The 26,932-nt window shown below is 30.5% G+C and overlaps 2 protein-coding genes and 2 long non-coding RNA genes across 10 annotated transcripts in view; 1 reads left to right on the top strand and 3 right to left on the bottom strand.

Annotated features, from left to right (window-relative positions):
• Positions 1–9,487, bottom strand: part of LOC122524047 (junctophilin-1-like) — a 41,771-nt gene extending 32,284 nt beyond the window's left edge. For both annotated transcript variants that reach the window (XM_043646091.1, XM_043646090.1), the window contains exons 1-2: positions 9,078–9,487; positions 3,350–3,561 (exon numbers count right to left, since the gene is read on the bottom strand). In XM_043646091.1, coding sequence (XP_043502026.1) covers positions 3,350–3,561; positions 9,078–9,388 — 523 coding nt within the window. In that variant the 5' untranslated portion in view covers positions 9,389–9,487. The remainder of the gene's footprint in view (positions 1–3,349; positions 3,562–9,077) is intronic.
• Positions 9,488–9,613: 126 nt separating this feature from the next.
• LOC122524049 lies at positions 9,614–17,019 on the bottom strand. The gene is made up of 2 exons (XR_006305442.1): positions 16,654–17,019; positions 9,614–9,693 (listed from the first exon to the last, which is right to left on the bottom strand). It is a non-coding gene; the product is annotated as an uncharacterized LOC122524049 (long non-coding RNA).
• LOC122524051 lies at positions 9,789–16,539 on the bottom strand. 3 transcript variants are annotated; one of them, XR_006305444.1, is made up of 3 exons: positions 15,759–16,539; positions 10,171–10,984; positions 9,789–10,091 (listed from the first exon to the last, which is right to left on the bottom strand). It is a non-coding gene; the product is annotated as an uncharacterized LOC122524051 (long non-coding RNA). The 3 variants fall into 3 exon arrangements; XR_006305443.1 differs by having other exon boundaries at positions 15,746–16,539; XR_006305445.1 differs by lacking the exon at positions 15,759–16,539 and adding an exon at positions 11,140–11,548.
• Positions 17,020–22,351: 5,332 nt separating the features above from the next.
• LOC122524154 (cytochrome b5-like) lies at positions 22,352–26,152 on the top strand. Of its 4 annotated transcripts, none has more exons than XM_043646250.1 (2): positions 22,352–22,445; positions 24,560–26,152. In XM_043646250.1, the coding sequence occupies exons 1-2, from the start codon at positions 22,417–22,419 to the stop codon at positions 25,044–25,046; spliced, it is 516 nt and encodes a 171-aa protein (XP_043502185.1). In that variant the 5' UTR covers positions 22,352–22,416; the 3' UTR covers positions 25,047–26,152. The 4 variants fall into 4 exon arrangements, with proteins under 4 accessions (XP_043502185.1, XP_043502188.1, XP_043502187.1 ...); XM_043646253.1 differs by lacking the exon at positions 22,352–22,445 and adding an exon at positions 22,991–23,126; XM_043646252.1 differs by lacking the exon at positions 22,352–22,445 and adding an exon at positions 23,909–24,014.
• The last annotated feature ends 780 nt before the right edge of the window (positions 26,153–26,932 follow it).

The following is a 26,932-nucleotide window of genomic DNA, read 5'->3' on the forward strand; positions in this document are numbered from 1 at the left end:
AGACTCGAACTTGGCATCACTTGTGTACTCGTGAACGAATCTCAGAGGAGTAGTTGTTAAGTTGGATTAATAAAATTATATGACGCTGTTGCCAAATTGAGATACAAATCGTTCCAATCAAAGGGAAGTCGGTTGTACGTTTAAACTTTTAAGCTTTTCAAACGTGCATCGATTGATTTTAAAATTAATTGTGAAACTAAAAATTAAATATATTCAATTCGTTAAGATAAATACGGGTTTAAAAAATGTTAAGTTATTATCTACTACTACGTACAAGGTATTTCTTTAATACGTTAGAATAAATCTTTTTTAAAATGTGTAAATTAATTATATATAAGATATTACAAAAAAAAGTACGTTTAAATTAATAATTTTGTAAAAATATAAGATTATTACGAAGTATTGTAAACAGGATGTTTCAGAAATATTTTAGGAATGAGTTTTTCACACAAAAAAAAGACAAAAATTTTAATATAAATATTTGCCAGGAAATGACTGGCTTATGAGTTATAATTGAAAGATTGCATTCTTAGAAAAAAGTGACTAATGCATAAGAAATGTTCAAAATATCCTGCACATGATTCAACGCACGCATGGAAACGTCGGATTATGAATTGTCGTATTCCTTGCAAAGATTTTATTACTGTTGTTTATAATTTTGAAAATATTCAAACATTGATTAAGCTTTTTTCATTTGAATATAAAATTGCATAAATGAATGCTTTTTAATTTTCGTTTCCTCAAAAAGATTGCAACGATGTTTAAAATTTTGATAAATTGTCTAATTGTAAATGTATTTGTTTATAATATTGTATCGATCGCCGTATCGTAAGTAAAAATATATTTTTTTCCCTCTATTTCGTTTCATTTTTAGTTGTGTATTAATTTTATAAAATTCACTGACTAAAAACGAGAGAGTTTTCAATTACATTTATAATACTTAATATATAGACACAATTATTTTTCATTTCGCTTAATGTAAATATTCACTGAATGTGCTACTCTACAAAGAAAAATGATGCAAGAATAATTTTCCAATATTACATAAATACCAAAGATAAATGAAATGAAATAGTGAAGAAATGTTTTATCGAGATATCGTAGATGCCTGTAAAATTATATGCAACAGTCATAAAATTCATTGAAAGAATATAATATTGTATTATTTGACACTTCCATGCACGCATTTAATTAAATGTCAGATATTTTGGACATTTGCTATGAATTTGTCGATTCATGTTGGAATACAATTTTTCGGTTATGATTCATAAATCAAGCCTTTACATATATATTGTTTATATACAATTTTTGAATAATTTATATGTAAATACTTCATCCTCAAAATTATTTGAAATATTTCCGAAACACTCTAAGAAATTGTAATACTTATTTTATTTATAAATTAATAATTTATTATTAATTATTATAAATTATAGAAGGACCTTTTTAATTAACTAGCAAACGACGAGGATAAATTGATGGCTACTCGAGACTAGGATGGAATTTTTTAAAACACATTTCTTCTATGTAAAATAAGATATTATTTTGTGTGTATTTTTTAATAGTGACAAAAATATGTATACTCGTGCATACATTGTTTAAAACATGTATTAAACAATAGTATTTATATGTTCTCATATTTTAACATATGTTCATTTGTATTGCTTTATTAATCGTGCATTTAAAAGTGCATTTTTAGGAAACTTTTCATTTATATTAAATCTACTTCTATTACAATGTCATGTTAGTTTAGATATTGTAAACCTCGATTTAAAATTGTATCACTATTCTTATGATTAACTTTTTCATTTTCATTTAATTTTTTCAAAGTTTTCTTTCTTTCTCATACGGTAATTTTTCCTACATTAAATTCGACAGCAACCGACTTTACGAAATTGACTGATTGTGAGTCTATTCTCCGTAAAACTTTTTGTTTTATCAAAGTTCCAACTTTTTTCTTCTTAGAACTTATTTCTATGTTCTACATAATTTCTTAGTAGCAGTAGATACTGCTACTATTACCTGACGGTAATAAAAAGTAAAGTAATACTAACAAGAAAAATATTTGAAAGAGAAACACGAATACATTTCGATTTAATTAGAATGTTTGTCGACAATGTTTTCTCTTGATAAAAAAAATTTTATTTATTCTTTATATAGTTTTATTTCAATTGCATGTAAATTTTATAAAACTTGATACGTTGACTAAAGTATTCTATTACTAGAATATAATATAGAAATCCTAAAGGTCACTTATTTTATTTTCCCCCTTTAACTTGAGTATTAATTAAATGTATTATATTATACCAAAAGAAATAATGCATTCATATTTATTTATTACAACAAAAAACAAAGATTAATGAAATTTTAATTATTAACCATAAAATTATAAAAAACTGAAATAATCAGACCATTTTTAAGAATATAATTTGTATTTTTAATCCTATATATAAAATACTAACTTTTCATATTTAAAAAACAGAAAACTAATTATATCAACATTCATAATACAAAACATCTATCAATAAATTTTATGCGTCTTATAACATTCATTTCAGGATCAGTTCATTGAAATCCTACTGTATTTTCTAAATAACATTTTTTTGTATTCTCAATTGATATCGAATAGCATTAAAAAAAGTTTAAAAATTATATTTATTTCTAAAGATTTATATTTATAAGTAAAACTCGATTCCATTATCTTATATTCTTTACTTTTTAAAATATAAATGCTACGTATATGTTTTTTACTTATATTTCTTCTATTCTGTATTGACATTGAATAGAAACTTAAAAAAGAACGTAGAAGAAATATATTTGCTTCCATAGATTTTTATACCTAAATAAAGCAAGTACCTATTAATCTTCATTAAGTTTTGTCAGTATAAATATGTATAATATTATATAAAATTTGTTATGAATTATATTTAATTTTTATTATGAATTTCCTTTATAAATTATCATTGAATAAAAATACAAAAATATAAACCAACATTTATTTTTATCTCATAATGCATTTTATCGATAACCAGTAATTGTGATTAATTAGGTAAAAATAATTGTATAAAATTATTTAACTTATATTTATTAATATTTTATATTTTTGGATTTAACATATTAATATAATATACGAATTAATATTATATTATAATATAATATTGTATTCAATATATTATAAATATAAATGAATATTATATTAAATTATAAAAATAATATTATTTAAATAAATGGAAACACAAACACACACAATTGTGTCCGAAGTTTAAGAATAATTATTTTTGATAATTATATTACAGTTAGAATAAATGTGTGTGAGAATAAGAAAAGAATGAATTTAAGTTGGACTTACCGCTGTCAGCGTAGGTCTCGGAACCGTAACCATCTTGAAGACCACTGGCCCATGTACCTTCGTATCTCGCCGTAGATGTAGTAGATTGTCTGACACCATAACGTCCCTTGAATCCCTGAGTCCATTCTCCACGATAAATCCAACGTCCACGGGTTTCCATTCCGAGACCGTGTCTTTTGCCGTTCTGCCATTGCCCTTCGTAAGCCGAACCACTGAAATAGGATAACCGAGGAGATCACTATTATATAATATTTCTTGAATGGAGATTTTTTTTCGTAAAATCAAATAATTAGAGCCCTCATCAATGATGTTTACTTTTTCTTTTAACTCTTTTTCTTCAACATGAAAACTTACGAATCTTATTATCCATTCTCTCTCGAAACAAAAAATAAAATAAAAAATAATATAATATATAATTAATAAATGTAATATAAATAAACTATTGTTAATTATTAGCAGAATATAAATCAATCAATTGAGCAAATAATAATTCTTGATTTTATTTATTTTGTTATTAATAATTGTTATTATATTAATATAAATTTGTATATTAAGTTTAGAAAATAAGAGGGAATATGGTTCGATTATCATTACGTAATTTATACATTCTCAGTAAACAACGGTTAAATTTTAATTACTATCAGCAATTATTCAAAAGTATTTAACAGTGGCGTCGTAGCTTACCACGTGGTCTCGTATTACTTAAATTAAAGATGCAAAAGAGAATTCGGTTATCGGTCTTATCATTCAGTATTTTTGTTTGAATTTATAGAACTAATTTATTGTTAATTGGTAATATGTCAAGTTCATTCACGCTTATCCTATAAACGGATTTCTTTCATTTAGAAACGAAATCTTTTTATATGAATTTGTTGACGAAAAGAAACGTAAAAAGACGTTATGCTTTACGGCGTATTTTACCGTTGACATTTGAAACAAATAGATTTTTATGTTTATATTTTCTTCGAGAATATTTTTTTAAAAATTCAAATTACCAAAATTTTTGACAAAGTTGTAAGGAGGATTTGATAAGGTAAAATTCATGCAGTTTCTCAATACCGTGTTTTTAAAAATGATCATTACGATATTATAAAATTTGCTTACTGATTTTGTATTTTTAAAATTTTCATTTAACATTTTTAGTGAAATTAAACCACGAGCTAAAATAAATTCAAACTTTGTTTTGCTTTCTTATGATTTTCATTTACTTAGGATACATAAAATATGAAAATTAATAATCAATTTTAAAGGTGTCCATTATTTCTTTTATTAACGATTATTCTCTCTTATTTCGTTACCAGATAGAGTCAAACTCGTTTTAATAATTATTTTTATATTTCTAATTAGCAGAATAGCTAAAATCATAGAAGCAATAGGAAAATATTTGTTTAGCGAAGAAGAAAAACGTTTGGACTGTCACAAATTTGTATATTTAATTAAATGTTTAAAAATCTTTCTGATATATAGATAAATATATGAATTAAATTTTGACATAAAAAAAGTTGTTTAATTATTTACCAGCAATAAATAAGTTATGAAAAATTTTTAAAGAAATGAATGTAAAACTATAATACTATTAAAATAAAATGTTTATAGTAAAATACCTTTTAAATATTCAGAAGGACTTTAAAAAAGATGATATTTAGATTCGCATAAAGAAGGAAAATTATTGAAAAATGTTTCACCAGAACAAATGGGGGGTAAGATGTTATTTTTTTTTACTAATCTATTGATTTTTTCACTTCTTTTATTGTCGAGATCATTAGTCGAATCTTTTTCTAGAACACATTTCGTTCAACAAAAAGCGTAGAAGGCTACGACCCGTGTGCTTTCCTAGCATTAAAGAGAAAATAAACTGATGTGATATGCCAAACTCAATATTACATTAGGGTCACCATTCGAACGTCAAATGTTTCCAAACGATTAACAATCAGCCTTTGACGCGTCGTTGGAAACAAAACTCGAAAAAATAGAATTAAACTAGAAGTAAAATATTGCTTACGGCGAAACAATAAAATTCAGATTATTCAATACAGTTATTTTATCTTTATTTTGAGTTATGCAAAATATTTAATGCTTGGAAAAAAAGGAACATTATGAAGAACATCAAGATAAAATAAATTTTTAACGGCAAATTCAATGATTCTTTTTCTTGATATTCCTATTTATAAAAAAAAAATTTACAAAAAATTAGAATGTTTTAGGCTTGTGAAATACTGCTGATAATGAAACAATAAAATTCAAATTATTCAATAATATTATCTTATCTGTATTTTGAGCTATGAAAAATATTTGATTGTTTGATAGAAAGTAATAAATGTTTTTATTGGTTAAACAAATGATACCACTTCTTGATACTCGTTAAAATTAAAAATTAAAAATCCTTAATTGCGAGATTATTAATAAATAATTTAATTATTTACTAATAATGAATGTATTTTTATCAAATCAGAGTTAATAATACAAGAAAAATAATTCTTTGATTAACAATAATATTAAATTTTTATTTGATCCTAGTGCAGAAAAAATAAAATATTATTTACAAAAATATAAATACTTACACTACGAAAAAATTGTTTTTCATTTAAAAAAAATAATTGACCTGACCATCGGATATTTTTTCATATCCAAAATAAGTTAATGCCAATGAAAATTCTGGATTTTATTATTTATATTATATATAAAAAAAATGTTTGTAATAAACTTTAACTAATCATTTGATAATTTTAATATAAAAAATAATTGTAAATCGTAAATATTTCGTTTGCTAGGATTAGAACACAAAAAGTGTTTCTTGATTTCGATTCTGAACGATGAAGAAGAAGAGAAACGAGAAGATTTATCGGACGCTCCCTAGGAAAACGTGGAACGACGACCTTGCTCCAGTTAAAACGGAAACGAAACGACGGATTCCCCTCGGCCTAGATACGACGCGACGTTCTTCTTTCCCCTTTTCTCTTCACTCCCCTTCTTTTACTCCCCTTTTTTTATTTCATTTCTCCGTTCATCTTCATCCTTCTCCCACCCTCCCTCTGTGCTCCTATTTTTTTCTTTTTTCACCTTTTGCTCGATCTCTTCCTCCTCTTCCTCCTCTTCTTCTTCTTCTTCTTCTTCTACTCCGAACAAGGAGGAAGCCGGAAACGCTAAGACTTTGGACGATGTGAGATGATTTTCGGTTTAACTCAACCACGTCGATTTAAAACCATTTACATCATGATTTTAAATTATAATCTTAAGCTTTATAAATCAAAACTTGACACTTATAAATTGAACTGACACTCGGCGGGGGCTCCTATTATCTACCATTTTATTTGAAAATTATAATGTATACATTATGTTTTAATTTTTTTTTCATTTAATTTTCATTAATATCTGAATCAAATTTTGACGCTAAAAGTTATATAGTTACTTTATAAAAAATTGTTACCTCAAACAACATTTTTTTTTCGTTATACCAACAATTATATCGTTCACAAACAAAAACGATATTAAAAATTATTTTTTAATTTTATTGTCAGTGCATTTAATTAATCCTCAAAATTTGATGGATTTCATTATATTTTGCTTAACTATTGAACAAATATATGTATTCTTATCAATTTTCTTTACTTTTAGTTTTATGGAGAAAATCAATTTAGCAAATGGCTTAACTGGTAATCTAATTTTAAGATGATGCACTAAAAGTTTCAAATTTTGTTAACGTATTGTTCACAACACTTATGCGGATTATTCCAGTCCTTGGTGTTAAATGAAATTCTTCACTTGCTGGATTATTCCACGCTCGATGATAAATAACAGTCATCGTGCTTGGATTATACCGCTTGCGGATGCAAATGGGTTAACAGCGACGTCTCGTTTCGTTTTCAATATGATTTTTTTTCTACCACTGAGGTTTGAGAGGTGGAATCGGGGATTAGGGGAGGAGGCGGCAAGAAAGGGCAAGGATAGAAGGAAAGGAAAAAAAAATCGATTTTATCTTTCATATCACGATCGTAATCTTGCCCTTCTTCTAACTCGTTCTAAATTACCTTTTCTCCATTTATCCATTTCGTTGGATTTTTAACGTTCGTGTGCGTGACCTGAGTGCCTATAAACAGCATCTCGTATTAGTGTTTGTGTCGCATACAAACGAAGATATCATCTAACGTTATCCTGTTAATTGCTAACGGTTTATATGACGTCGTTTTAATGGTACTGCTTGCAGAAAAGGATGATTTATAATTGTTAAGATATACTGTAACTTGCATACATTGATGTAAATATCACGATAAGAATTTGTTAAACTGTTAAACGTTAACAACCATGATTCGTATCGTGACGTAGTGGTATTGTTCTCAATATACCTTCCTTATTTATTCTTATTTACTCGACGAACAATTATCTGAAGTATTCTTACGACAAAAATAAAAAGGTCTGTATTGTTGTTCCAATTCATTTAACCGAGAACGTAGTAAATCTTTCCCCAAGTTTCATCCATTAGTAATAAGGTCGATAAAGATGGATATTTTTTTTCTTTATCGATCTTCAATTTGTATTCGTTATCATTCGAGTGGTGGTAAGATTAACGAAGATCTATCGTTTGAAATACGAAGTGAGTATTTTTTTTCTTTTTCACGGTGACAGCTAATCATCGATCTAAATATAATTAGCACCGAGTGTGCATTCTTCCGTTGCTCGAGCTGGCCAATTTCGGTGGAAGAAAAGTGAGTGGTATATTTTTTAGTTGATGACTAGTTCTCTCTTTCTCTCTCTCATATACACGTTACTCGGAAAGCTTAATCATTTAGGTCGAACTTATTAAAAACGTTTCAGTCGTGCTCGTGGAAAAAATTCGTCGATATCGTTGCATGCCAATAGCAAACTTCCATTTTCTTTTTAACCCTTCTTCCTTTACTTCCACGTATTCTTCTTCTTTTTTCCGCTTTTTTCGTCCATTAAAAAAAATCTTTAGCGAAAGCTTAAATATTTACAAGAAAATTATTCGACATTCGAATCAAACTATTTAAAAGCTCGAAATTTAACGACGCTTAAAGTGACAAAGAGAAACAGATAGATAGAAACAGATAAAGACATTTTGTTGCGGATGAAATCCTGCTGATCCGGATGCGGTGTCCTTGTACTTTATGACCCACTTTCAGGATCAGGAGATTGCCCGTGCTTCAGGTATATACAGAGATATGTGTCAAGGTCGCTCATCACGAACGAACGAACGAACGAACGAAGAAGTGCCTTCGTTCTGCTCCGAAACACACCGCTGTTGTGCGATACAACGAGCGCGTCATTTCGTCACGGTTTTTACAGTATTCCGTCGAAATAAAGTTAGGTAATGGAAAATGAGGAACACTCTGTTAACTTTTAACGACTTCAACGATAGTCGAAAAGACATAACAATTTTCAATGTTGTTAGAACTAGTCTAATGAGCATAAAATCGATAATAGGGATTCTTAAAAAGAAGAAGGATCCATAAAAGCTTTCAACAAGATTCACGGACGAGTGTTATCGCGTACCACATACACAAAGTGGAATTTTGAAAGCTAATGTTTCGAAAGAAAACCTATTCAAGTTAATTCTATTATTCTTCCACGATTAACGTAAGATAAACCAACAAAAGGAAAAGAATCCATGATGGAAAATGAGTCAGATTTATAAAGACTAAATGGTTTTCAACAAAAAGACACGTGCGAATGTTTTGACGAAAGTTAAAGGAGGATAAGAAAAATATCATACCTTGGCCAAGTGTAAACACCAGAGACTTCGAATCCATAGTGCCAGCTACCGGAATAAGCACCCTGTCCCTTGGGTCCGGTACAAACACCGTGTCCGTGAGCCTTGCCATCGTCCCATCCACCGCAATAAGTACCACCATCGTCGAAGTCGAATCTACCACCATTCACCTGTGGCCTAGCAGTAGTCGTGCCAGTCGCACCGGGTTGGGCAGGACTGACACCACCTGTTTGAGGCAATTGGGCACCACCCGCCACCCCGTTCGGTGCTCCGGATTGCTGTTGCTGCTGTCCGGACTGTTGCTGTTGCTGCATGTCTCGTGGCTGTCGCACGCACCGTCGTTCGTCTCTTTAATTTCGTCGCTTTCGTTCTCTTCTTCTTCTTCGTCTTCGTCGTCGTCTTCGTCGTCGGTGTCGTCGTCCTCGTCGTCGTCGTCGTCGTTATAGTTGTAGTTGTCTTTTTCTTTTTTCTTCCTTTTCTTCTCTTTCCTCTCCCCCTCCTGCTCCTCCTCCTCTTCCTCCTCCTCCTCTTCTCGCTCCTTCCTCGTCAGCAACGTCCGTAAGTTCCCCGTCTTCTTGGACGTTGCTCCATCCTTCTCCACCTCCACCACCACCAACACCTATTAGCACTAATACTACTATCGCTATCCCCTCTTTTCTCTCTCTCTCCCTCTCTCTCTCTCACTCCTCTTCCTTATTTTCTTCCTCTTCTTCCTTTTTGCTAAATTTCCCTCCTAAATCTCTGTAGGATACCCGAACAACAACCACCCCCGTTTACGATACCTAAACATGAGAATTACCCTCTTTTGCTTCTATTATTTAAGCTCCCGGTCTTTTGTGCAAATTGGATCAGTTTTCTAGACCACAATCTCGAAATATTTTATTCTATTCGAAAAAGTGCAAAAATTATGTAATAATAAATAGTTGGATTAAACGACGTTATATTACCACGGGCCATTAGGTGGAGGCTATTAATCACGCGGTAAGATAGCTCGAACGATATCATCCTGAGATTATCCTGCGAAAATGATCAACTTATATCGATGCGAAATAAGAACAATCGATCGTAATAAAATTAACAAAATTGACAATTCTACCTATACGTATGCGTGTGTGCGTGTGCGCGCGCGTTAATTCTCTATCGCGTTTCGAGTGTGTGCGGACGTGCGTGTGTCAATAAATGTGTAGATTGAGGGACCGAGATTGGCCTTGAAACGTTTCGAGACACCAGCAGAATCGATACTACCAAAGGGATATATCCATCTCTTTCTCTCTCTCACTTTTCTCTCACTCTTTATCTTTCTATCTCATTTTATACGAAACAGCTTGTTCCTCTGCTCGTATCTAACAACCCCAATCTTCTCTACCTGTCCACTTAGAGAATCCCCTCGGAGCAAGCTAATCCAACATACCCTAGCAACTTGAAGGCTTTTTCGTGTTCTTCTTAGACGACGACAGGTCGTTGCTCACTCACTCGCGCACTCTCACACGCGGCCAGGGTTCTCTCTCCTTTCCTCTCCTCGATCCCTGATCGAGATCACGAGAACACCTTGTATCCGATCCTGTTTTAGGTGACACCAATGATGATGATGATCCACTTTTAACTCGCACAAAATCCTTTTTCCACCTTCTCCTCCTTCTACTTCCTCGAATTTTATTTTTCTTTCGTATGGACACTACCACCTTATAGGCACCGTAAGATGATGATCTACAATTTCTTTCGATCTTGCCGAAGCTCGACGCGCTTCGGAAGCCGCTGCTGCTGCTGCCGCAGCCGCCGCAATTTCGCTGTTCGCCTGACGCCGTTACGCAACGCTTCTATAAGCATCCGTGATCCGCTCGGAATGTGCCTCTTTCTCTCTCTCTCTCTCTCTCTCACGCGCGCGCTCTCTATGTTTCTCGATTATCTATCTATAACATATATATATATATATACACACACATACACATATGTGTATATATATATATATCTTTCTTTATCAAAATGGTTCACATCATCTTCATTAGAAACACCAGCACTAATTATAAATAAAAGAGAAAAGAAAAAATATCTCCGAAACCCGTACCAAAAGAAAACTCCAATCGATATAAATCATTAATTTAACTCTCCCCTATTTAATCATTCATTTCTATTTTTTCTTTTCAATTGGGAATGTATATTTGAAGCGGCAGCAGGTACGTAAACTGTTTAACGCCGGCGTTAATGACGAACTAATATAAGACCGATCTTAGCGAGGCTTATTACTAATCTCGCGTGTGCTTCGCCAAAGAAACGGACGCACTTTCTTCGCGTCGAAGACGACGGATGACGAAGAACTGAAAGCTCTCGGCTGAAAGAGAAAGAAATAGAGAGAGAGAGAGAGGGATGGAAAGACGGCATCGAAACGTGCCAGTAGCAGCAGCAGCATCGGCTACCACCGGTGCGCCGCGCCGGTGCGTCGTCTTCGTTTCTTCGTCAACGTCGTTTATGTTGGATCTTACCAAACGTTCTTTCCGATCTATCGATCTCTAGCTATACTCAAATTCTACACTCTTTTTCTAACTCTGAGAATCATTCTCCATTTGATTTCTTTCCTGATTTTATCATTATTTTTATACTTATTTTATCATATATTCATTGTTCTATCTATATCTTTAGATTTTGTATTATTTCTTTATCATCTATCTTTCTCCTTTGAATATCATTGTTTTTCTTTCCTTCTTCTACTAATACACTTATAACTTGTATTCAGTAGCTTTCTCTTTCTCTCTCTCTTTTACTCGCACACTCACTCGTACTCGCATTCACTAGATTTCCCTCTCTCTTTCTCTCTCTTTCCTTTCCTCTCTTTCCTAGGTCGGAGCTTGGACTAGCTGGCTAGGAGCTTCTATTTTTATCATGGGGTGGCGAATTGTTCCCCACGCGAGGTTCCACGAGGCAGCACGAGTAGCTCGGGACCGAAGGCTTAGCCCGTTTGCTTGAGCCGCACCAGAACGCGCCGCGCACGACGACGAGGATCGCCAATGCGACCGGGTTCAAACCAATTTATAAATAGTAGGAGTTCTCTTACTCTCGAGACGCGCTCGGAAAATCGGCGAGAATGTTTCTGAATACGCGATATTACTATCTTAGTTATTCCACGTTAAAAAGTTGATCACTTTTAATGTTTATCTAATCATTAATATCAATTATTATTATATGGCATTATCGATAAACTAATATTATATCATTGTTTTGAAAATTATATTACATGATCACAATTATTACGGTTTTTTGTAATTTCTTTGTTTAAGTAATGATAACATTTATTTGCATTATTTTGAGTTTATTTTTAATATTAAAATTAAATTAAATTCTCCACGTTAAAAAGCTGCTCACTTTTAACGTCTGTGTTTTAATCATTACTATCAATTATTATATATGGCATTATCGATAAACTAATAAATATATCGTTGTTTTGAAAACTATATTACAATGATCACAATTATTACGTTTCTTTTTCTATTTCTTAATTGGTGGTACCATTATTATTTAATTAATTAATGGTACCATTTATTTTCATTATTTCGATTTTATTTTTTAATATTAAATTTAAACTCGACTTTTTTCTTTTTTTCCCTCTTTTTTTTTCTCGCTTCGCTCTCTCAGATACATACACACACAATCAATCGGAACGTACGAACATACGGCACGCGCACTTTTCTTCTTAACACTTCTTAACACTATTTTTTTATTATTCATAACTTTTTTATCGCTCATAATTTTCTTTCTATTCAGGATCAAATGAAACTTGATAGTTGATCCCTTTAGATGACGTTGTTTAAGAAAATAAATTAGTTGATAACAGATTAAAAAAAAAGCACGATATTGTCGATAAAGAGTTTTATAGAATTAGAAAAAATTAAAACGAACGATACTTATGAATGGAATTATTTCGAAATTATTTCGAACAGTTCATTCTCTATAGTACTTCTTAATAACATGGAACAGTACAAGAAGATAGTAGACCATCCCGATTTCGTTCAATAATTCTCCCCGTTTTCGTGTATTATATTTTACTTAAATTTTACGTTAATTAGTTGTCCGTCGTTTAATTAAAAATTTTAATCATTTTCCTTAAGTTACTCATTGTATTATATTTTTTTATTATTACACGCACAAGTCTTCTATATTTTCTTTGGTTTTTATTTATTTACATCAGAAATCAATTAATCGATCCTCAACTATTAATATACGAAAAAAATAATGTCGGAGCGAAGCAAGCATCCCTTCCCCGCTACCCCTCCTTTCTTTCACTCTCTTTGTTTCTCCTTCATACGGAGATTCAGGTGGATAGGGAGTAAAGACGAGATTAAAAAAGACCAACGATGATGCTACCAGCGACGTTAATATATTATATACGTTCGCTTTATTAAAATAAACTCGAAATAATCGAGAAAAAGGGTATTTTGCTTACAATTAGCTAAGAAATCGACACTACCTATTCATTTTCATTGTTACAATGAATTAATAATACAACAAGATCGTTGTTATTATTAAATATTTTTTTAAGAAATATTTTGCAGTAATTGTCTCGAAAATTCATGCGTTCCGTTACATTGTTTTTCTTGTTTATATGTGTACGTTCATTTAATTATAAAAAAAAAATTTAGAAATAATTTAGAAAAGATTATTTTACGAAAAATTAACTAAGAAATCGAAATATCGTATAATCTTCAATGTAACAATAAAATATCAAAACAAAAGATCTGTTAACTAATGTTATTTAAAATTTTGTAATACAAATTTGGCACATGCTTTCGCGAAAATGTATGCGTGTCGTTAAATTATCTTTTCGATAATATCCACACGTTGATTGTATTAAAATAAACTTGGAACGATCAAAAGAAATACTTTACGAAAAATTATTCTAAAAATCGGGGACCACTAAATTAAACCTTCATCGTTACAATAAATCATTAAGACAACAGATCATCATAGATATCATTAAAAATGATTTCAAACACACGTTGTAGAACGAAAATGTATATTTCACAAAAATATTTATACAAAACGATAAAATATATTTTCTACGATATTATATCAACCGTGGATCAAATCTGAACGCAAAGAAATTATATAGGTATCCATTGTTGTTTTTTCTTGATTTTTTTGTTTTCGTTTCGACAAAGATTCGAGCGAAAAGGAAGAAATGCCGAAATAGAAAAGGCCGTGTCGGAGAAGCAAGCGCGACGCGCTCGTTCTACGTACGCATTATTAAAATAAACTTTACGCGGTTCTTCGGTCCCGAAAAGGTGACGAGGTCTGTGCCAACCGAGATAGTTACGACGATTTTGCACGTCTCTTTTTACGATGCACGATAGTGTATAAGATATATATGTATATATATATAGATACATATATATCTTATAAGATTGAAAAAGAATAATCGTATTGGACACAATTTCCGATCGAGACAAATGTTATTCCCCACCCCTCAGCCACAGTTCCCTTTTCTTGGTCCCCTTCTCTTCCCGCATTCTTCATTCTCCCAGTTATCCCCCCACCCCCACCCCTCGTTCAAATGAATATTAGAACGATCCGGAGCAACGTGCGCGGGAGCGTGCGCCACTGACGACACAGCTGACTACTACTGATATCAACCCACGCTACTTGTATATCATACCACGAAGCCGAATATTAGATCACGGAAAATAAACATATCCATCTTCCTTTATGCCGACCTTCGTACGCACGCTTAGGACATGATTTTTACACCAATAGCTAAATATCCCAAATCATTGTTTAGTCTGTTATTCCCCCTACCCCAACCCCCACTCCTCTCACCCCACCACGCGCCGCTACCGATTCGAAGAAAAATTTCATTCTTTTTTTTTCTTTTCCCCTTCCCTCTCTCTCTCCGCCAAATTTCTACAAAGCGAGAAAAATTGTAAGAATATCGTGCTAATTATGATTTTTTCTTTCGTCGGTTATTTTTATTTTCTTTTTTTTTTATCATGCAGGGATGTACAACAAAAATAAATTTTGATTTTACATATCGAGAAGAACGGGTGAAATAATTGTAAATTATTTTTCTTAAGAATGAATTGCAAAATTAAATTTGCAGAAGAGACTTATCGTTATGATAACGATCGAATAGCAGAAAAGTAATTATAATAATGTTCTACTTGGTATACTTGAACAAATGTTACGCTAACATTTACTTTTTTTTATTGATTTGTATTTTTCTTGTATTATAGTTTATTGTTTCATAGCAAATTATAATGAATATTTTAGAATAAAACTAGATTACGCGATGAAGAAATGAAAAGACAAAATCAAGTGAACGAATTCGTGGACGATTCTACTTTCCGCGAAGCAGACTTTTGCTTAGCTTCGAAAATGAAAATACATAGTAGATACGGAACGCATAAACATTCTTACTTTGGAGATTAGAACACGCACTGTAACACGTTTCGCATCCTACGAGAAAATATATATATATTTTGAGATCAAATGAGAAGAGAATTTTTCTCATAAAATACGAACAAATAATAATATCAAATTTTACGTAGCTATTAATAACAGATTATTACACTAAAAAACAAGAATATTCTTTGGATTTAATATCTTTAAAATACGTCAAGTATCGATCGTAAATTTATTTTACATGATTACCACATTCGTAACACCGTTTAGAAAATAATTCATACCATGTGCGCATACCTATAGCATTCTCAAGTTAACCCCATGAATATAAAATTTCACTCGATTGTGTAAGCATCGGACGATCTTGCGATGAACGATCATTTTTGTCCTGTCTAGAAAAATCCTTTAAATTGAATCGTAGAAAACTAAAACACGTTTCTAAACGATCACTTCACATCACTGGATATCAAAAAACGATTGGTTACTACGAAGATTCGTTTCAACGATAATTAACCTTTCTAACAATCATTTTTCAAACGTATCAAAATATCCCAATTGGTGGACAGGTAGGATTCGATGGTTGTTTTTACGGACGGACACCGATCGAAAGCAGAAGATTGTTGTTGATGATAAAATAATATTATTTATAAATATGAATAAATGGAAGATAATATTTAGTCACGCGTGTTAACACGGGCCATATCGTTGTAGGTAACACGCGCGTGTACTAGAGAACGACGAGAACAATTCTCGCGTATACTTCCGGACGATCGATACGACTCAGTTGGAGTAACACGTGCAGCGTGCACTGCTTTCACCACTTGGCAACCTCTCTCTCTCTCTCTCTCATACTCTCTCCCTTCTCTCTCTTTCAACCTCCTTTCGTTGAACGTGTACGAGGAAGAAGAAGAAGAAGAAGAAGAAGAAGAAGAAGGAGAAACGGAAGAAGAAGAAAAAATACTATTTGACACGTGTCCCTATTTTTTCGAACACTTGCGTGTCCACATGAAATAGAAAGTTAAAAAGAAAAAAAGGAAAGAAAGAGAATGAGAGAATGAGAGAGAGAGAGAGAGAGAGAGAACGAGAAATAGAGAAAGAGTGGGAAGAAAGTGTAGGTTGTTTCTCACGCATGCGAGAGAGCTTGCGCGTAACCTCGCAAGCTTTCAATCGAAGAAGAAGAAGAAGACATTACTTCTTGTACCGTCCGATATCAAACAAGAACCACTAACGTGTTTTTGTGTTTTGACATTTTTTTTTTTGAAAAAACTTCCCTCTCTCTTTCTTTCTCTCGTTCTCTCTCTCTTTTTCTTTCTATTTTTATTATTTCATTATTAATTCTCTTTCTCTCTTTCTTTTCCTTTTTTTTTAATAGATTTACTTATCGACGCACTCGCGAGCTTCTCGTCGATTTTATCCTCACTTCTTCTCGGTCAATCGTTCGTTTCACGTTTCACGTTTCTCGTTTCGTTTATTCGATGCACGTTAGTTATTATTATTTCTCTCTCTCTCTCTCTCCCTCTCTTTCTTTCCTTCTTCCGCTTCTTTTCTCATTAACGAGCAAGAGAGAGAGAGAAAGATAAAAACGAAAAAAAAAAAAAGAAATGATTTATTTATCCTACGTTTATCTATTCTGTATGATTTCTTTTTCTGAGTGGTTAAAACCGCGAATTTAGTTTCCCTTTTCCTTGTCTCTCGAGACGCACCGTAGTAGATACGGGAACGTGGTGCGTCAGGGTGGTGGCATGATTGCGACTATCCACCTCGTCTTTGGACTAAATCGGCGCTGCCCTCGCCGCCATTCGACGCCGTTCGACGTCGTTCGACGCCGTCGCGGCGCCCCGATACTTCTTTCTCTATCTCACTTTCTCCTACTTTACCTAGAACACATGCGCTGTTCGATAACAACCAACCATATTTCTCTATTACCGTTCAAACCTGAAATCCGTTAATTGATGAAATATCTGGCTGTTATAGCTATACCGACTTGTTAAAGTATGAAATAAGCCAGAATTGCATACTTCAATTAATTGTAAATAATATATAAATTCACGAAATGTGAAATAGTTAATGTGAAATTTACTATACCGTCATCTATATCGTATTTTTGTAAGTTATCTATGGAATTGGCCATTATTCATGGAAAGTGGTCACATTTCTAACGTACGTTACTTTGAAACGATCGAATAAGTATTATGAGAATTATGCGACTTTATAACCATTTAACGTTAATTAGATATTTAAGTATTACCTAGTAATATTATCTAGTTATTTTGTTAAACAATTAATTTAAGTATAGTTAAATAATCAAATTCTTTTTATATACTTTCTTTTAAACGTCTAGTTATTTCATGATTGAACTGAATTATATACACTTTAAAGGTAACATATCTAGACTATGCTTATTCTTATTCTTCTTATTGTTATATCTATTTCTTTATTTTTCTTCTACTATATCTTCCTGTGATCTTTTCATCTATTTTTCAAAAATAAGATCGAGAAATCAATTAACTAGAGTTTTCTTTTCAGTTCTTTTGATGTTTTTTTTTGAGTGTTTATAATCGCGTGTCTTCTAGTTTAAGACCATTTTCTTTGAATATATGTATATTTTTTTTTCTTTTATTATAAATATGCATTTTTGAAGAAATATTTTTCTTATTATTTCGCTGTTTTTTTTTCTTTTTCTTTATTTTACATTTCGTCATTTATGTGAAGTTTTCTGTCATCATTCCTTCTATTTTTTTAGAATACGATTCATAAATTGATTCATACAAGCTTCTTTGGATTTTCTTTAGAATGTTTACAATTGTGTATTATTTTTATAATTATACGATAATTTTCTACGAATAAATATGTTTTCTTTTCTCGTTAAAATTATCTGTTTTGTAACCAAAAATTTTTTCTTCTTTTTCTTATCCGTTTTTCAAAAATCATCAAGTTATATATTTATATTTTTCTATAAAACTAGTAAATTACTGACAATGAATTTTGTCGCACGGAAATGGGATTTTTCTTTAACGCTTATTATTATACTTTTTCTTCATTTTACGTTTTCTTCCTTTTTCTTTCGCTTTTCCTATCATCTCTTAATTTATTTTCTTAGAAGAAAATGGAAAAAATTGATTAGATTGAATTCTTTTCAGGAAAAAGTTTTTTCGATATCATATCTTTCGGCAGATAATTTTCCTTTAAACGAATGTCTTTTGAATTCACGCGTATATAATAATGAGATATGAAAGAAAAATCGTTCATTTATATTTTCCTTTTTGTTCAAATTTGAATATATAGATTTTTCTGTGTATAAAAGTCTGTTTTTTTTATTAGATTTTAAAATTGCTGACAATGAATTCCGTTGTCCGGAACAAAGAAAAGTTCCATGCAATGCTATTTACCAGAAAATCGAAGGCAACGACTTCTGTAAAGCGCTTCGTGAAATTCAATAGATTCTACTGGCGACAAGGGAAACAGGTCACTCGTTTCTCCGACGTTACAAAAGTAACTCCCTTGCAAAGCTTGATGATTTGTCTCCAGGCTGATTTATAAATTATTCAAAAAAACGAAGCCTGATTTATTCATTGTTTTGATCGTAGACAATTTTTTAATTTTTTATAAAAATTAAAGAAAACATTTAGCGGTAATTCTTTAAGGGGGAAAGACTAGAGGAGGTTCTCTAGATTAGAGAGTAATAATTTCGGATTTTTGTAGAGCTTAATAAAAAAAACTACTAATATAAAACCATACAAAAAATTACATCTATTAAAAATGAAAATTTAAGGATTTATAGCGACTTAAATATAGTTACGGAAAAAAAGTGATGGGCTGGTTAAGATGATTTTGGGATTTGTATTCATCTGAAATTCATTTTGGGGGATCAAGTTTTTATCGAAAAGAATGTCACATCGAAATTATTTAATATTCAAAGTATGTTAATAAGTATGTAATGTTTAAACTAATATGAATTTAAACAATCTGAAATATAAAAAGAGTGCATTAAAGTATTAAAATAATTGTTAATTAATCGATAGTAGTATCTACTGCTCAAAATAATGATCTATGTACCATTCCCTTCGAAATCCACTGTTGAACTGGATCATTGTCCTCTAGGAAATTTTTGTTATTAAATGTTGTTTACATGAATTTTTGAAATTTGCGCATGTGTATAAAGGGAATAATACATCTAATAAAGAAAATTAAAGATCAAAACGTTCTGATATTAGCATTTTTTCAATTTTTATGTAAGTATTTTAATGCTCTTGCGTGACCAATTACTGTGTTCTTTGATAATAGCTAAGCTTATTCGTGCTTTCGACACGAGATGCCAGCACTAATTGATTATTAGTTGCGAATGATATCGACGATCAGTTTAAAAGCCATCCTTGTGTAATTGTAGATAATTTTTAGTGAATAAATCTCTTCTTGTCGATAACGAAGAAATCTTTTGTAGGAACTTTTTTCTATTTGTGTAACGAATTGATATTTTATTGTAAAGTTTAATACTTTCCACTTGATATATAGATAATCTTTCACGATGATATTTATTTTTGTCGATAACGTAGAAATCATCTTTTGTAGGAATTTTTTTTATTAGTGTAATAAATAAATATTCTTGTGATTATAAAATTTAAAGTTTTACACTTAACATGTATCATTACGTACAATTATTATGAATCTCGTTTATTATGAATGCAAATAATTATTGCATCTTATAATCAATTTTTTAATGATGCAAGTTAGCTATATATAACAAAAGCGTAAACCAAGTTATGCGATTCAAATATCTAGGAGTAAACATCATATAGCAACAGAAACCTAGAGGAGGAGATAAGAGACCAAGCAACCAAAGCCTCCATAATCTCCAGATACCTTAGAGATATCATATGAAGAAATAATCATATGGGCATTAAAAATAAGACACGCATATATAAAACTTGTGACAGACCGATAATGAACTACGCGGCAGAGACAAGGGCAGAGTCCACGATAACAAAACGTATCCTGAGAACTACAGAAATGAAGACGCTACGAGCAATAACAGGGAACTCACTAAGAGACAGAAAAAGAAACAAAAAAATAAGAAAAGCATGTGAGACCCAAGACATGATAAGGTGGATAAGAAGGAGGAGAAGAAAGTGGCGAAACCATGTAAGACAGGATGGACGACAATAGGCTGCCGAACGTGACAAAAACAGGAAAAATAGTGACGAGACTACTTGGAAGACCTCTGAAACGGTAGCATGAAAGCTGGACATCATCGTCACATGAACAACAAACGCCCTGAAAAGAACTATATATAGCTAATATAACAGGACGAAGTCCAAATAATAATAATAATAATAATAATAATAATAATAATAATAATAATAAGATAATTAATTTTTGAAGTTATACTTCTTTTGGCGCGTTTGGGAAAATGTGATGGGAGTGATTTTTTTCTGAACGACACCACGAAGTTTGTCGGTACTTACGATGCGCGGCAAAGCGATTTCAAATTTACGGCATGAAGTTGTCTTCTCTTCTTCCTCCTCTTCCTCTTTTTTTTTTCTCAAGCGGGTCACCCCCATCCAAGTACTAATTGTACTCAGCACTGCTTTACTTAAATGATCGAGCGAGAACTAATACTATCACCGCGCCATGGCTGTGACGCGTGAAGTAATTCGATATATCTCTCTTATATTTAGTGTGGACTGATATCTATATTTTGATATTTTCTTTTTCTTTTTTTTATTCTTTCTTATATATATATATATATATATATATATATATATATATATATATATATAATAATTATTTTTTTTTGTTTTAAGTTATTTTTTTGAAGTTATTTTTGAGGTTATTGAGGTTATATTCGTTTTGGTACGGCAAAGAAGTATAACTTCTTACGTGCGTACATAAGTACACATACCAGTTTTTATTATTTTACGATTATTCTTAAACGATTTATCGCAAGAAAATATAAATAACAATAGAAAATTAATAAAGTAAAGAAGATAATCATTTTAAAAACTAATAAATTAGTCACCTAATTAAATATAAGATATATTTTAATTAGTGTTTTAACAAAACCAATTATCTCTTGGATTTCTTTTGACATGAAACTTTAGTACATTTTACTTCCTCTACAAGCTTACTGTATTTTGTTAATAACATTCAAAATCTATTAACAATTACCGATAAAGTTTGAGATTTTTCCGCGAATTATTTTTTAAATTCATTTTTGCCAATTATTACCGTGACACGTTGTAGCATGGTATGTTCAAAGTCGATAGAATAGCATGACTAATAGAAAATTTGTTTTCAAAAAGAGAAGAAGATAAAGACGAATAACAACGAACACTTATTGTGTGCGTTTAATTTATTTTTATTTTCATAGTTTTCGAAGAGAACCTAGTTTAATCTTTTAAATTAATAGAGAAACTTTATCTCGATATTAGATAACCTTCGATTGGAAAGCCGTAAAACGAAGAAAAACATATTTTCTGTTTATGGTAACTATGTTACAACAGTGCAGTATTAGCAGATATTAAAAAAAATCGAAGAATTTTTTTTTACTTGAAATCAAATTTCAATCTCATATTTTAAGTATTTACCTCTTGAAAATTCACATATTAATTATTGTTAATTGAAGTATGTAATTCTGTCCTATTTCATATTTTAACAGGTCAGTATATTTATTTATGGTTTAGTTAAAAAAAAAAATAAGATATTAATATAGTATTTCCTTTAATATTTCCAATGCTTAAAATATAATTAATCTGTCTTGAAAAAAATAGTTTTCATAAGAAAGTATATGAAGTAAGTAAGCCATATATACGTACTCGAAGTAGCAGCATTGGATTACCATGCGTGACCAAGGGAACACCTCGTTTGCACGCATCAGGTTTCAACCGGTAATGAAATTATTTTCCCTTCGCCAAAGGAATTGACATTTTGACTTAACCAATAGTCAGTACGCCGTGCAATGTCGGAGGAGAAAGAATCATCCTTGACGTAAGTGTAATCACTTATCGTATTTTTATTTTGTTTCACACTCGTAATGTTTTTTATGTAATGACAATAAACATTCGCTTAACTCGATATATCAGTATACATGCAAATTGATATTGATTGTCATTGGTCGATTTAAAATGTATTCAAGTTTATCAAAATAGAAGGTCGGGGTCGAAAGTTATTATAAACTTTATAAATTTATCGTTAATATACTATATATTTAGATTATTTGTAATCGTGGTATCGGTATAGTTTGAATGAAGCAAGTATCGAGTCCGTTTACATTAAATTTCGTTCAATAATATTGTTTTATTATAGTAAGACTTTCATTACATTCAAACCTTTGTACCGGAGTTTGACCTATTTTTTTGTGTAACAATCTCAGATAAGTAAGAATAATTTTTTTTATTTTCTTGTTTACTCAGTTATTTATTTTAATAATAAATCAATCTCGGAATATTAAGAAATAAGTTCAATAGTTTAGAGTTTGCGATAACCAGAGTTGTGTGTGAAGAAGTATATAAATTTTATTCGTTCATGACTCTATAAATGAAAATGAATAGTCATTAATATAAATTTGTGTACTTGTAAAAAAACTATCAATGAAATTACACGAGTTATCGTCATCGTAACTGTGTTTTTTTGTTCAACATTATTTTTCTCTTCATTTTATTATACAGGGTGAGTAAGAATAAACCAAACATTTGAATATTTCTGTTGGATGTAAAATTACCAAGTATCTCTGTAACAGAATCAAAATGATTTTGAAGAATCAAAATGATTTTATACATCCTATTTTTTAATGACATTATTTTAGGTGCTTTTTAGATCATCAACGTCTTTTTGCATTGCATTTTGAATTGAATTTTTTTTTCTTATGTAAGGTTTATTTGCTTTATTAATATAATGCTAAATGTTCAAAATGATTCCTTTGGGCTACGATACATGTATTTAATCTCAAAGAATGTGAATCTAATGCTCTATGATTCATTTAAGAGGGAATTGATTCATAACCTCCCGATGTTTTTAATATCTTTTATATTTTCTTTAAGTATATATCTTCCGCAGTGATTGGTTTTTCCCGATAAACATTGTTTTTCTGGTATCCTAACAGATAAAAATCAAGGGATGTAAGATTTAATTAACAAGTTTGTTATTATATGGTTCTGTTACGTTTACCCCTTGACCTAAAAAACATCTAAAAAAAATATGATGTTATGATGACCACGTGTTTTCTTTGAAAATATTTTGATTCTGATTTAGACATATTTTGTAACTTTAAATCTAACATAAGAGAGATATTCGGATATCTGGTTAATACTGATTCACCCTTATAATAATAACAATAGTAACTTTCACAACTTTGAAGCGCTTGTATCTGAGTTTAATATATTTTTTAGTGTAATGATTTTAGATCAAATGTAATTTTTGTATATTGTTGTTTGCTTAGTCCTTAATTTTAATAATAAATCAATTATGGAATATCAAGATGTTAGGTCAATAGTTCAGAGTTTGTGATAACAACACTTGTAAAATTAAGTAAATATATTATTTTTATTACAAATCCAGGTATGTCCAACCTTTTGGTTTCCTTGAGCCATAATTAATGAAATCATTTGTCTAAGGCGGTGTAATTTGTTTAAATAAGAAGTATTAAAACGACGTACATTAACTCCAAATCCGGAAAATACGCTCAAAAAAATACATTCTTCATAGAAATACTTATATATAAGTATAAATATTTATAAGTATATATATATATATATATATACATATATAAGTATAAATATTTATATAAGATAAATGCTTATGCAAACCTTTAAATTATCAGTTAACATTATCAGTGAGCGTCGAACGCATCGTATTTACTACTCGCTGTGTCACGAAAACGTGCATAGTGCAATTAATATTTTTCCAATTTAAATATATAACTATGGAATCTTTGCCTGACAATAAGTACAATTGAATAATATTTTTAAACCAGTGAAATTATTTGAATTTTCATTAAAATAATATTGCATTTTAAAATAGAAGTGAGGATAAATCAGCACGTGTTGTCAATTTTATTAATCCTTAATGTTCTACATTGAAAAGAGATTCAATATTTCTTTCAGGATAGAACAGGAGATCTCGACAGGGATGGATCTTCTGAGTTTGACCTTTCGAACTATGGATCTGAAAGATTCGGAAACGAAACGTGATGGTTTTGTATTCGTCAATAAAGAACAAACTTCTGAAACATCTTTCAATGTTACATCAAAGGAAAAATCTTTGAGAAAATCTAAACGAAACGAAGATGGTACCAAACTTAGTGAACTTCGGTGTATTAGTTTGGATGAAGTTGCTTGGCACGATACACCTGATAGTATTTGGATTATAATTTACGATTACGTTTACGATTGTACTGAATTATTAAAGAATCATCCTGGTGGACAAGATGTTCTTCTAGAATATGCTGGTAGAGACGCTACTCTAAGCTTTTTTGGCGCTGGACATTCGAAAACCGCGCAAAAAATACTTAAGAATTATCTCATTGGTGAGCTTCCATTAAAAGAGAGAATCTTTCGTATACCAAATGGCATCAAAGTTGCTGGATTTTGAACAGCTATTCATTTTTCTACGTTATGATAATTAATCTGGCGAGTTTATGAAAATAATTCATTCGGGGGAATGCACATGCTTTTATTCGATTAATAAACTACTTGGTTTGCGAGTTTTGTTTAGACGTTTAAAAAATTAAAATTTACAGAACGGTAATCCTTTATGGCAACGAAGCATGGTCATTTACGTTTAAAGACTAGACAACAAATTTAAAGTATTTGTGAGATCTAGCGTCTACATGTCAAATACGTAAATTGGTATTCGTGAAAGGTTGACCTTGAGTTCTGGATAAAATAGTCATTCAATTTTTTCACGAATCCTACATATTTGAAAATAATGTACTTCGGAAAATCATCGATGCAAAATGCGATAAGGAAACGGGGGAATAGAGAAAACTATAAAATAGAATTACATCAATTATACAATAGTCCGAATATTACGTTATAAAATCATGTTGATTGAGTAGTATAGAGGAGGATCAAATCGCATATAAAATATACTAATTAGTAAACCCAATGGGAAAAGACCATTGGGTAGTAGAATCCAAGACGTATATTAAAAGATAAATAATTAAAATAGATTTTAACAAAATAGGATACGAGGGTTGCGAATGGAAGGAAATTGTTTATGAACCGGATAAATTGACGGGATCTCTAGTATTTGCAGAAATAAGCTTTCAAGTTCCTAACACCATCTAATGATAATAATAATAATAATAACAACAATTAATTCTTTTTAAGCCGAACTCAGGTGTTTTATTTATTTCTCAATTTCATCATATCTTTTTTTAAACATTGTTAAAGCTCTTGTAGTGAAAGAACATTTGATTGCGACATCTTATATTCTATTCAATCATTTTATATGTAATAAGTTAAATAACTTTTTCTTTGATTGAACTTTCTTTTATTTGCATTTCCAAAAGATTACGAATTTTGGATTTATGAAATAATTTAATTTTCTTCTGTAAACATTTGTTCAAGTTATATTAATAAGAAAACAAAAAGAATATTATAGCGTTCTGTACAGATATAGATTCTTCGATCGAATAATATGCGCTATATGGAAAATTTATAATTATTATAAAATGTAAAATTTATTGTAACTAACAATTATCTTATTTAATACTCTCACTCGATTTTTTTGATAATCATTTAAGTTCAATATATTATATATCATATCATTCATGTATTTTTGTTCAATACATTATATATCATATCATTCATGTATTTTTGCTTTTACATTATGTAACATTACTTAATTTTTCTCGCGATTTCGTCAATTATTCTGATATTGAATTTTATTTTATATACTTTATCATGTATGAGTCAGCAGTCTACCAACATTGAATAACAAGTTTCCGTCAGATCATTAGAGTCAAGCAATGTGTGCACAGTTAATAAAATGCATTCGTTCGGAAAAATACAAATCGTGTGCTATTAAGTCCAGAAAAACAAAACAAAAAACACGATCTTCTTGATCATATTGGATAGGTATAAGATAATGTCTACAAAGAAGTGACTCAAACCCGTAAAAGGGAAAGTAAAAAAGACACATTATTATTTTTTATTCTTACGCTTTTTATTTATACAACGTAAGTAAAATGTTAATTTTTATATTTTAATAAATTATAATTAAATATGATTGTCACATAAATACAAGTTAATCAGTGCTATTTAAAAAAGATATGAAGGAAATAAAAATACATATTGTACTTTTACTGATTCTTTATATACTACGTAAATAATGCCAATTTTGTATTGTATTATGAATTGTAACTAAATATGATTATTATGTAAATGTAAGATAATCACCACCATTTAAAAATGAAGAAAATAAAAATGTACAAATGAACCGATCCTATATCTATGCAAATCTATTTCTCAAGG

Source organism: Polistes fuscatus, unplaced genomic scaffold (assembly GCF_010416935.1).
Source record: "Polistes fuscatus isolate 324 unplaced genomic scaffold, CU_Pfus_HIC Scaffold7, whole genome shotgun sequence".
In the NCBI taxonomy this organism is placed as follows: Eukaryota; Metazoa; Arthropoda; class Insecta; order Hymenoptera; family Vespidae; genus Polistes; species Polistes fuscatus.